This window comes from Mytilus californianus, unplaced genomic scaffold (assembly GCF_021869535.1).
Source record: "Mytilus californianus isolate M0D057914Y unplaced genomic scaffold, xbMytCali1.0.p SCAF_7, whole genome shotgun sequence".
Taxonomy (NCBI): domain Eukaryota; kingdom Metazoa; phylum Mollusca; class Bivalvia; order Mytilida; family Mytilidae; genus Mytilus; species Mytilus californianus.
In genome coordinates, this window is record NW_026262723.1 from 63924736 (window position 1) to 63937487 (window position 12752).

At 33.3% G+C, this 12752-nt stretch overlaps 1 protein-coding gene across 2 annotated transcripts; it reads right to left on the reverse strand.

Moving 5' to 3' along the window:
• Window positions 1-764: 764 nt before the first annotated feature.
• LOC127707784 (uncharacterized) lies at window positions 765-7835 on the reverse strand. 2 transcript variants are annotated; one of them, XM_052212550.1, is made up of 4 exons: window positions 6771-7835; window positions 2526-2639; window positions 1702-1805; window positions 765-966 (listed from the first exon to the last, which is right to left on the reverse strand). In XM_052212550.1, the coding sequence occupies exons 1-4, from the start codon at window positions 7258-7260 to the stop codon at window positions 787-789; spliced, it is 888 nt and encodes a 295-aa protein (XP_052068510.1). In that variant the 5' UTR covers window positions 7261-7835; the 3' UTR covers window positions 765-786. The 2 variants fall into 2 exon arrangements, with proteins under 2 accessions (XP_052068510.1, XP_052068511.1); XM_052212551.1 differs by lacking the exon at window positions 1702-1805.
• Window positions 7836-12752: the final 4917 nt, after the last annotated feature.

Here is a 12752-nt window from a genome sequence, read left to right on the forward strand (position 1 = left end):
CATTTGTACTAGAGCATCATAAATTAGTATTAGTGCCATATGACCATGTACTGCTCATCAAAGCACCATTTGTACTAGAGCAAGTGCCATATGACCATGCACTGCTCATCAAAGCACCATTTGTACTAGAGCATCATTAAATTATCTAAGTACCATATGACCATGCACTGCTCATCAAAGCACCATTTGTACTAGAGAGACATTGATTGTCGAAATGCGCATCTGGATTCAGAAAAATTGGTACCGTTTATGTTATTAAATACATTTTGGATCTAAAACTTTTAATTTTATAACAATCTGGGATGTTACACATATTAAATTACCTTGTTAACATTAATCATAGCCATAACAAAAAAAACAGGGGACAATGCTTTATTTTGGTCAAGGTATAGGGGATGATAAAACATTTCGGAGGAATTGCATTGATGGAATCAAAATGATTTCAAAGCCACATTATCAAAATGACCTGCCCCTCCTTTCCCGGGTAAAAATTAATAAATCACTAAGTTACAAATTGTTCTACATATGTTGTATACGAACACAGACATGGTATATCGGAGTTTTTTTTTTATTTGAATGCAGATGCCTGGTGTAGTATCGACTTCTGTTAATAAATGCAAGGTCTAACTTAAATTCTATAATCTGCTATGTTCAGTACAGTCAAATTAAATGTGTATATGTTTTATATGCATATGTGTCTTTATAAACTAGTATATACATATACATGTATAGTAAAAGGCTTGATTATTAGGAACAAGTCAATAAATAATAGCAAAATATAATTATTTAATTCATAAGTTTCCAAATATGTTTAGCGACATCTTTTGCGGTCTTCTTCAGATCACTTATTTCAAAGTCAATATCAGTCTGAAATCTATCCACACTTCCCTGGACACTGTATGTCATAAATGCCTTGGAAAAAGCAATTCGGTTCTCTGTTTTAATTGATAAAGGGTCGTACTCAACCTGTAATTACAAATTCATAATAATTATCATGCATGTAAAAAAAATTTGACAAGTCAATTTGTTTAAATTCAAATATAATGAAATCTATTTATTGCATGATAGTATAAACCATGGTCGCCTAAGAGGCAGGATGACCAAGTAGTTTATATACCATGCCATAGTGGAAATATTTAAAGAGCGATTTTTCGCGTTTTTTTTGTTGCACTCGTGAAATTTTTCAAATATTTTTGCAAGTATATCCATAAAAAGAATTGTATTCAGACTAAGAATACCCTTTGCTGTTGAAGCAAGTCGTTAATAATATATGTTTTATTGTAAATTTGTAATAAAGGATAGCATAAACAGAGACACATAGATGAACTTTAGGACATTGGGTCGTTGTGAAATATCCTTATAAAAATAAAACCCACAAAAATATATAGAAAAGGGGGGGGGCAATGTGAAACGATCGCCATAAAAACGAAATGATGATGAGCTTGAAGCTATGATATATTTCACTACGTTTTCATGGTAGGCTGTATTTCTTTCTATTCTATTTTTTTATCCTATATGCTTGATGAACATGGGAACTGGTTGGTTCACAGAATACTTCATCAGAAATATAACTTACAAACCGAAGACGGTGTTTGTAAATTATTAACTTCTGAACCTTAAACTTCTTTCTGAAACAATGAATTAATGAAATTTGATATATCAAAGAACACATATTATTATTAAGATAAACAGCATAATTACTTTTGTTATGAGTTGGCTTTGGATGGTATTTATATAAAGTCCTTGTAAGTATTTGACATGCTCCAGGGTATTTCGTTGATTGTATATTATACCTTCTCCGCAAACTGTAAAAAAATGTGGACATATTTTTTGGGATGGTACTTTTAAGGGACCAAGAAGTTGATGAAAATTTTGATGCAACTACGTTGGAATAGATCAACCAATATTAAGTAACCTTTATAGTGTTCAGTTTATAATTATTTTTTTTAAACTTTTTTGGGTGGAAGTATTGCATTCGACAAATGTCTTTTTTAGTCTTAAAGTATTTTTTAATTACTTTCTCATCGGCATGTACATGTACCCAACATTCTCTTTTTTCATACTAAACATATGTTTCGTTCATATTCTGAAATTGATTCGGGCATTGTAAGTGGTGTGGTTGAACTGGCCATGATTGAATAAGTGCAATTTCTCAGTCAATACATTATGTTCATAAATTTAAGATTCAATCACTTAACCAAAGTTGACCTAAGTACCCTTTGATTCTTCTATGTTGACATTCTTTAATCAAAACATATAGCTCTACGTGAATGTATAATCCTCGACTTTTCAGACGTTCCTGATGTAGTGAATTTAGAATTGTTCTGAACGCATGCAGTGAAATTTAGAATTGTTCCGAACGCATTTACATATTTACTTTGATTTTCAAACCAGGGCAGTCCAACATTTACCGCAAAGAAGGATGTTTTTCCTTCAGATGGTACAATTATTAAATGCTACAGCCATACATCTACAAATATTTTTAGCGCGATCATGACTTAATTCGGTATATTACAGGTAATTACCTATTGCTAGAATAGTCATTGTGTCATGTGACAGTCGATCAATTTTACCACAAACCGTACACTGGTCGTCACAGTCACGTTTCTCCACAGACACAGAACGCTTTCCAAATATACCTATAAGATCAAAAGATAATTGTTAAATAAGTCGGCAATAACAGCGCTGTTCCTTTGCCTTTTGTGTGTTTTTTGCTGTGCATGTACTGATTTTGTGTCATGGATGGATACCCATATACTTGTTTTTCTTTTCTTATTTTTACAGACTATAATATTGAAATTGTTTGTTTACGACAAAAATCTCCACATAAGATCTAAATGACAACAACTGCAATCAAGAGTTCTTTCTTTTTCAGTTACTTATAAATGTTAGTAGCATAAAACTTCTATATTATGTAGATGTGTTGTACAATGTGGATACATTTGATTTTTTTCAAAGATATTCGCAGTGTCTTCTTCATTTTACCAGGAAAAAGATATCCAAAGCCAGTAAGAACAACACAAAAAACAAATGAACAATTATATTAGTCGTCAGAGATTAACAGATGTAGAAACTGAACCAGACGCTCATTTTTACATTAAACAGATACAACGCAACAAGGATTTGTTAGTTCAATGAAAATGTATGCGCCAAAATCTTGTTTTGCTGATGATATTTTGGTTTATCGATTATGGGTTTCAATATAATACATAAAAAATGGTCCACATTTATCATTTAAGGGCAATAATTTCGATAAAGAGTCGACTGAAGGTTTCTCACATTTTACTCATTTGCAGATCGTGTCTTGCTGATCATTTTTGCAATTTGAGTTTTTCTCTTATCTAAAACAGCAAACAAAAATAAGTCAAATGCCCGTCTGTTTATTCCTAATAGGAGTTATTGCCCTTCAAATACGGTTTTCACGATTTTTGATTTGCCTATGTCTATAATATCGAAGGCTATAGTATAAAGAAATAAACTTAATGGGCAAAAATGAGCAGCTTGAAAAATCTACAAATAAGTCTAATGGCTGAAATTATCAGTCGACCCCCTTTGGAGTTATTGCCCTTCAGTGACAAGTATTACCTTTTTTTTATGTTTTTGATGAAAACTGTGTAAAGGAGACTTTTTATGCATGACAAGTTGTAAGCCCTTGTGAGAAATCGTTTTGAGCATGACTAGTTACATGTATAAACCTTTGTAAGAAATATGTAATAGTTATACACCGAGGGATAGGTGTGTCTGGATAAGAAACCCCGTCGGCCGGAGGCCGGAGGGGTTTCTTATCCAGACACACCGTATCCCGAGTAGTATAACTAACTTACACCCCATTCTAAACCCTATATTTGTTAACATTGATTATTAAATGAAAAAAAAAAAAAAAACGATAGCATATTTATTGATAATATCAAACCATGATTTATAAGAATATTTTTTTTTGTTACATGAAACCCCACTAGTAACCTTTCTTTGGTTATCTTCGTTCAAACTTTGACAAGTGAGTATATTTTACAAATGTCAAAGTTGTTTTGCATATTACCGTTAAATCCATGTGCTAATATGGACCAGCAGGTCAAGGTTGACTGTTTCGTGTATTCTTATTACAAACATAAAAATACATCATGCTCCTGGTATACAGTTGTCAATATGGACGGGTATAAGACGGACGACATTTTGTGGCAAGCGTTGGATTTGGTAGAAGAGACTAAAGATAAAGGCAATATTATAACCCAAAGTACTTACCTGTATCAGTCTAATAAAGGTAATCATAACTGTATTTTATATCTTACGATGTTATCATAAAACAAAAGCCCTCCCTCCCTCATCTCGAGAATAAACAAACATTCATATTCGAACATACTAAGGAATAGGTGTGTCAGCATTAGAAACCCGACTACAAGACACGCTCAACATACAATATTTAAAATTGAGGAACTCCCTTTTTTGAGGGGCAATCATGCAGGGGCTGATCCAGCCGGGGGTTCCCAACTCAAGAGAAAAAGGGGGGGGGGGGGGGGGTACAACCATTCAAATGCATTAATTTTTTAAATAAAAGTCGGGTCCAACCCGCGGAACCCCCAACCCCGGATCGGCCACTGGGTAACCGGGGGAGGGGGGTCCGGGAGTTAGAACCCCAATTTTTTTTTTAAAGATCAATGCTTTAGAATAGAGACATATGACTGGGATAAAAAAAAATACCTTCAAGCAAAAAAGTATTTGAAGGATTATTTTTGTATTCCATATGGATGTTTATTGGAATTTCCTAAAATGTGTTTTTTTAATATCATGAAACAATTTGTAGTGAACACTATTAGTAATTTCTTATGTTCATAATCAATTTCTATTGTTACGAATAACAATGGACTTTGTTTGCGGGATGTAGAAGCAGGGGTTTCCAGAAACCCCGCTCGTCACACCCTGTGGTCAAAATCCATTGTTATTCGTAACAATAGATCTATTCAATTTACACTTGTTTCAGAAATAGAAACTATGAAGTATAACAATAGAACTGGGGTGTAAGTTTAATGCATAACTTCACATGGTTTTATAATAACAAACAAACCCTCGACTATTTTCCTATCCCTCTATTTAACCGAAGCTACAATATAGTAATATTACTATACATCTTGTTATTGCACAATAGGAACCATGATGATTTAATCATTTGAAGTTTTGTGACACCTTCTGATTATTTTTATTCTGCTTTTAGGAAAATTTGGATTCCGAAGTTTAAAAGTTTAAAGTAAAGTTCAGTTTGATAGTTGAGGTGTGATGTCGTATTCCTTTGAACCGTGCAAAAAGTCATGCTTAATCATACTTCCATGTCTAATTTTTTAATCAAAGAAAAGAAATCTTTAAATGTTATCGTGAATATGTCAACGGTTAAGCACATGTAACAGTTAATGGTTACGAAAGAGATTTTAATAAGCTTAATAAAATTATGCAAACTAATTCGGCGTGTTAAACGTTAGCATGTTAAACTTAAAAAACTTTACCAAAATGTTTCTCTTTTATTTGGTGAAATATTCGTGAATAAATATTCCTAGAATAGATATGCATTTGTAAAGAATGTACGACAACAACAAAAAAAAAACTTCTCAGAATTCTTTTAAATCATTATCACTAAAATAAAAAAAAAAAAAAAAAAATTCTTATATTTTTTTCTTTAATAATTTAATTTAACAGCAAATAATGATAGATCGTAGCATCAACCTTTGTTTATCAAGCTAGACCAGAAGCTGTAAAAGTGAAACACACAATAAAAAAAAAACCTGCACAGTCCAACTACCAACCGGATGTCAAGTAGCTTAAACAAGAAAATAAAACAGCACATAGTTTGGAAAGCACTATAAAATTGTGCTCACGACTACTAGAAAGCTAACTAAGGTTGATAAAAGGTTGCGATTACTACGACGCTATGGAACCAATGATTATAAATGGTAAACTTAAGTCATCTCGAAATTTTTACAACCACCGTTATGGCTTGCTTGTACGCAAATTTCTGTCACACATGAGTACGGATAAGTTACATTTGTCGTAGCCACAACCCCTCCCCATTTCCGTGCAAATTGATACACAAAATGTAATTATTATTTCCTCAGATTTGATCAAGACGCCATGCACTCCACTTATGAAGCAAGATCTGCTTTCCAGGGTAGTTCATCCCGATTTATTAAGGGTTCATGTGGCTCAATCTGCAGTTTTCTGTGTAGTAATGTTTGGAATGTTGTTGGTCTCTTAAGTCTTTTCTTCCTTCTTTTGGCAATGGTATTGTCCTTAAATTCTGATTCCCCCTTGATAAATTATTACATGTTTTTCATTGACCAAGTTTGAGGATTCTAGCAAATACGCATGGAAGAAATCGCCTTAAATGTATTCAGTGTATTGTATAACTGTGAGTTTACCATTATCACTCTATTCGTAAAAACAGGAACTTTAAATAAACAATTACACAATATGAATTTTTAAACAATTATATCAATATCTTGTATATTTCTAGATAACCTCCACTGTTAAATTGTCTCGTGGTAGTGCATCCGCCTCATATTAATGTGTCGGGGTATGGTGACATGTCATCCGGCTGATTTAAAAAATCCGACTCAGCGTTTCAGTCTAGTACAAAGCAGGGTGGATATTCATATTGCATCAACATGTTCTCGTCTTAAATACTAATATGCATTTAATTTGCCGCTGGACGTTAAACAGCCATTCATTGTACATCATCATCATCATTATAGCTCTAGATCGTTATTAATAAAGTGTATACTCACTATGAAAGGCGTTCCCTATAGTGTTACCGGTATCTATTACAGCATTTCCAGCCACTGAAATACCACCAACCACTATGTTACCAAGATCTGTTAACGCATCACCGATACTCGTAAATCCACTTTTGACTTGATCAAGTAAAGTCTGAGCTCCAAGCTGTACCAATGTTTCTAAAATGCTTCCCTGACTACTAAAATCTGGTAATTTGTTAATGTTAACAGTTACAACATCTTTTGAGAGTGATTTTAATTTACCCCCCAGTGACTGCAAATTGGAAGCAATTCCAGAAAATTCATGCAAGCCTGTCAAACCTGAACCAAGGTGAGAAGATATTTGACCAAGACCTTCAAGGAACAATCCAGATTCTTCTCCTAATAATCCAAGTGCAGCTGGAAGAGATTTCCCCATTTTGTCCACAAAATTACTCACTTCTAATATCGGTTTAAAGATAGTTGGCATAATCTGTTTTATCGAATTTTGATAATATAACATCTGCGCGTTGCTAAAAAGTATAAAAGTTCGTTTTTTATTGTACAATCAACTCATTTTTTATATTAAATATATAACATGGTACAATATATATGGTAAGAGTAAGTGAACGTTATTATCATTGTCGTTGGTTGCTGTCTATAATATATTTCGCTTATTGTTTTGTCCATAAATTAGGCGGTTGGTTTTCTCGTTTGAATTGCTGTACATTTTGTCATGTTGAGACCGTTTATAGCCTATGGCATGTGTTTTGCTTATTGTTGAAGGCCGTGTGTTTATCTATATTTGTTTTTCGTCATTTGGTCTCTGGTGGATTGTTGTATCATTTGGTGTCTGATGGACTGTTGTCTCATTTGCAATAATACTACATCTTCTTATTTTGTTATCTATCTAAATCCAAATAATTACTCCAACAAATACAACTGTGCATATTTCAATGTTACAAACTCGGAGAAGAGTGAGCGGAGTTTATTTCAATTTGTCAAACTCAGGGTAAGAGTGAGCGGACTTTATTTCAATGTGTCAAACGAAGGGAAGAGAGAGCGGACTTTATTTCAATGTGTCAAACTCGGGGAAGAATGAGCGGATTTTGTTTTCAATGTGTAAAACTCAGGGAAGACTTTAACGGTCTTAAATGCTCATAAAAGACATATCAACACACGTACAGGCTAACTTACCTGTTCATAAAACGTAAAATCATACCACTTACTTTCGGCAAACTCCAGCAAGGCATTGTTGGCACTGTTCACCAGTGCTGTTTAACTTCGTTTCACACTCTTTGGAAGAGGAAAGCTGGACATAGTTTGTCTCATTTATTTTGCTAAGTATATAAAACAGTATCTCTCTTCTCACGTAGGTATCAAATTCTAAATATAAATTAAAAGAACAATTAGTTGATTAAAGGCTACAATAAAAAAAAATGAACGATTTTTGATTTATGTCAAAAGAATATTATAGAGAGTAGAATTTTAGATTTGACGATGTTCCTTGATTTTGTTTTTTACTTTTTTTTCGGAATTTTCTGGTTTTATCCATGGAGTAAAAAATATGCCCGCTAACACTACTTTTCTTTTCATAATTTTATTACATATAATTTTAAAACCATTTTTTAAAATCTTACAAAATTCTTGTAATTTTGTCATACCTTTTGAAAGAAAAAGGTGCCAGTGGTTTATGTATCAAAAACCTATGGAGAACTATTTCCCGCCAACTTTTCAATATCTTATATCTCAATAGCAAGGACCGGTCCTTTCATTTTTTCTGCTTTTCTGGTTCCGTTATTCATATACTATCAATTTATAACAGTCTTTTAAAAAGCTTGTTATTTTGAAGCAGAGTAGCGAACATCCTTTTGTATATATGTAAGTACGTTTATCGAATCACCCATGAAAGTATGAACTTAAAGAGAAAGCAAGTGCTTATAATAAATAACTTACTTTGTGTACTATTTGTGTCCAAAGTTGCAAGTGTTAGGACTTTTTGTCTTCTCTCACATGAAACCATTAACGATGTACTAAGTAAAACTAATAAAATAGTAAACGCCATCTTAACAGTTGTACAAAGTAAATGTATATACGATAATAAGTGGTAATTCTTATCTCTCCGGACTCTCTAGAGTTTAACAGTTTATCAGGGAAATTACATAATGTGGTCAGTTGGTGTCGAATTGAACGAATCTACCATTCTATAGAAATTTATGGCTGAGATAACAATTACGCAATAAGCTGATAATCAGTTACTATAAATGCATTCGTTCAGTGTATGTTTACCTGTTTTTGTTTATATGTCTCTTTGATCGAGTTAAGTCATTTCAATTGATATTTTTATGTTGTAATGTTACACTACTGTTTCAGGTTAGGGTGAAGGTTGGCGCCTGTTAAAACGTTTAAACCCGCATCATTTGTATGTACCTGTCCTAAATCAGGAGCCTGTTGTTCAGTGGTTGTCGTTTGTTGATGTGGTTCATAAGTCTTTCTCGTTTCTCGTTTTTTATATAGATTAGACCGTTGGTTTTCCTATTGTTTTACACTAGTCATTTTGGGACCCTTTATAGCTTGTTGTTCGGTGTGAGCCAAGGCTTTGTGTTGAAGGCCGTACTTTGACCTAGAATTGTTTACTTTTTACACATTGTGACTTGGATGGAGAGTTGTCTCATTTATGTGTACAAATTGTACTTTCAAAATGTTTTATGAGAAGAGTTATCTTACACAGTTTCAACAATCTTTAATCTTTCTTTATATCAAAATGTTCAGTTTAATGAAAGATTCTCATTTGTTCACCATGATCTGTAGAAATAAAATAAAAGTCAGCAATCCAACAAACAAGTGAGATATTTTATTTTTAAGAATTAACTGAAACAAATGTCCATAGGGATAGTAGTTTTCTTCAGTCGGTGTTTAGGCTTTAGACTTTTAGATTGATTGATTATTTGCTTGCTAAACGTCCTGTGGAGATTATGTCATAAAATTGAGAATGGAAATGGGGAATGTGTCAAAGAGACAACAACCTGACCATAGAGCAGACAACATGCATATATTCAGGACAAAAAATATTAATAATCACTTCAATAGGTGTTCTGCTAGGTGGGAATACAGGAGTATAATGGGGGGAAATCTCGGATAGGCACTGGAAAGCAATGGTATGCCGGACAAGGCCAGATGTTTGCTTCAGGCCACCTATGGGCCCATCAAAGGTTTGTTGCAAGGTTTGTAACGTACAGAGTACGTGACACCGTCTTTGCATTAGGCATATTATTTAACGTTCACATTCTGACTGGACGTTTAGATTTTAAATTTGAGAGGCACATTTATAGGAAAAAAATTATATAATCTGGTTATATATGGCATATTGGTATAATTATATACAATGTATATATACGATAAAATTACAGGGAGGTGGTAGTGGGGCTCAAAAATGTCCTGTGTTCAAATACTTCCACTAAAGTCCAGAGCTGAAGTAAATAAATACCAAAAGCAACGAATCAACAATGCAAGGAAATGACCTTTTAGTATCATGGTTTCTAAAGACAAACAAACAAAATTTTGTACAACGTTTGTGAACTGTTTACCGTATCAATACCTTGTTACCGTGGAATGATTCCTCGATTTTAGAATAATATTGTGTAGCACTAGCATTATGAAGTTAAAGCTTAGTAAAGATTTGCCAGTCCTTATCACCTGACGTGAGTGAATCTTAATTATTTCTTGTGGCAACGGGATAAGTTCTTAGCTGCTACTGCCCTTATATCTTTTCCAGAAATGTTAACATTATGTTACTCCAAAATTTGCTGTTTGCACTGATTGCTGAAAAATGGTTATATCATATAAAAATTAGAGAGCAGTGGCAATACACCTTATCGCTATTTATTCCAATCCGGATAAGTTCTGAAATTACACAACTTTTTCATCCAGTTGAACCTATCTGGGGCCCTGTTTTAACAATGTTTTTGCATAAAACTTTTCAACGAGACATTTTTTAACCATCGTAAACACTTTAAACAAAGCATTTTTATGATTTAAATTTGTGTTTTAAAAAAGTGGATCATAATCTATCAAAAGTTTCAAAATGTTCGCTTTCTCCCTCAGCTCGTTACTGATGACCTTTGTTTTGGCGACGCTTGACCCAAACAAGAAGTTGTCTAAGTGACGGTTCTTTCCGGGTTGGACTAAATAGCGATAAGGTGTATTAATCCTATATGTTGTAAAACAGCACGTCCTACCTACGTTAAAGCTTTTCGTTCAAGTAGAAATAGAAAAAAAGACTTAAAAATGACAGACGAGGAAATAGAGAAAAATTACCTCATCGTCTTTCAGTAAGTTGTAACAATGTGACAACAATTTTCACCCTTTTTTAAATAACTTGTTATGGCCCTTAACAGAGCCGTTGTTAATTGTCTTTGTTCTTTAATATTCTGTCTGTGTATTCATTATAACTTTTTGCTTGTATGGGGCTTAATACGTCAGTGACTCACTCAAACTAGTTACATATTATATTTTACTGTTCTAAGCAGTATGAATTGATTTCTTATGCAAACTCACTTGGGTTGCTGACTTTTTGACATATACCCCACATATCCTTTTATTCATATCCCTTTTGGTTTTATCAAAGCTTCACATGTGATCGAATGAACGAATTGTTTCCCCGTATTTCTCTTACCGTTGGTATTAAACTGATTTAAACATCGATTCAGAACAATTTTTGTTTTAAATCCTGTCATCATAATTGTTTATTCTACATGGTAAGCAAATTGATGATAAAATTAGTAAAATTTTAGTTTCCTGTTCAACAGGAATTAAAATGAGAAAATGTAATTTTATTTTTATTTTTGATCCGAATGAAAACAATATTTGTAGGGACTCAAAACAAAATCATGACTATGCATGATGAGAAGTGTCGGAAAGTTTATCATTTATATACATGTAATAGATCTATATGATTATATCTGATCAATGTATGTGATAGTCAATGTGTTAATAGTCATAAAAAGCTCATTAAACATTTCCTCCAAAAAATGCATTGGAATCTTTTTTTCAGCGATTGTGACTGTCTTGGATTTTACAAAAAATATGGAGCTTAATACGTCTGTGGCTCGCCCAAACCAACCACTGCAACTGGATTTTTTAAAGACCAAGGTAAATAACGAGGATTTCACACGGTCAGTACTCAGACTCCTTTCAGTCTGAGTTGTTTCAACAGTCATACTTTCTTCTTCATGATATTTCACACATACGATCACATTTTTAGTACTTAAATTCAGAAATTAAATATACGCATAGCTGAAACGTTGGGGTTTGCCTTGTAGTAGATTTCTTACGGACTCATCAAAGAGTTATTGTAAGGGTTATTGTACAGCTGAGAGCTTGAAACTCGACTAGCACGGGTCATCATGTTTTGATATTTTCATTTTAACTGGATGTCGCGTATTTTTACACCATGCACGGTCAAACAGAATCCCACTCACTTTCAAACAGGGCTTCATGATATAATTACCGAACGAGAGTTTCAAGTGACCCTACTCGTATACACCACTTCATCCTTGATAAGATATATATTCGAAAATTAATTGTTGATGTTTAGTCTTTCGTTTGTTGATGTGGTTCATACGTGTTTCTCGTTTCTCGTTTTTATATAGATTAGACCGTTGGTTTTCGTGTTTGAATAGTTTTACACTAGACTAAGTCATTTTTGGGGCCCTTTAATCTTTATAGCTTGTTGTTCGGTGTGAGCCAAGGCTCCGTTTTGAAGGCAGTACTTTGACCTATAATAGTTTACTTTTTACAAATTGTGACTTGGATGGAGAGTTGTCTCATTGGCACTCATACCACATCTTCTTATATCTATTTCATTGGAATTACATGAGTTTGTTCCTTTCGGATATCTTGAGTTTAGAAACCAAATATTAAAGATATAAACTAATGTTTATAAGTTAGAACTTTCAAATACTGGCTGAAATCCGTTCATATGTTTGAGGGAAATGTTACTAGAATACGACTGTA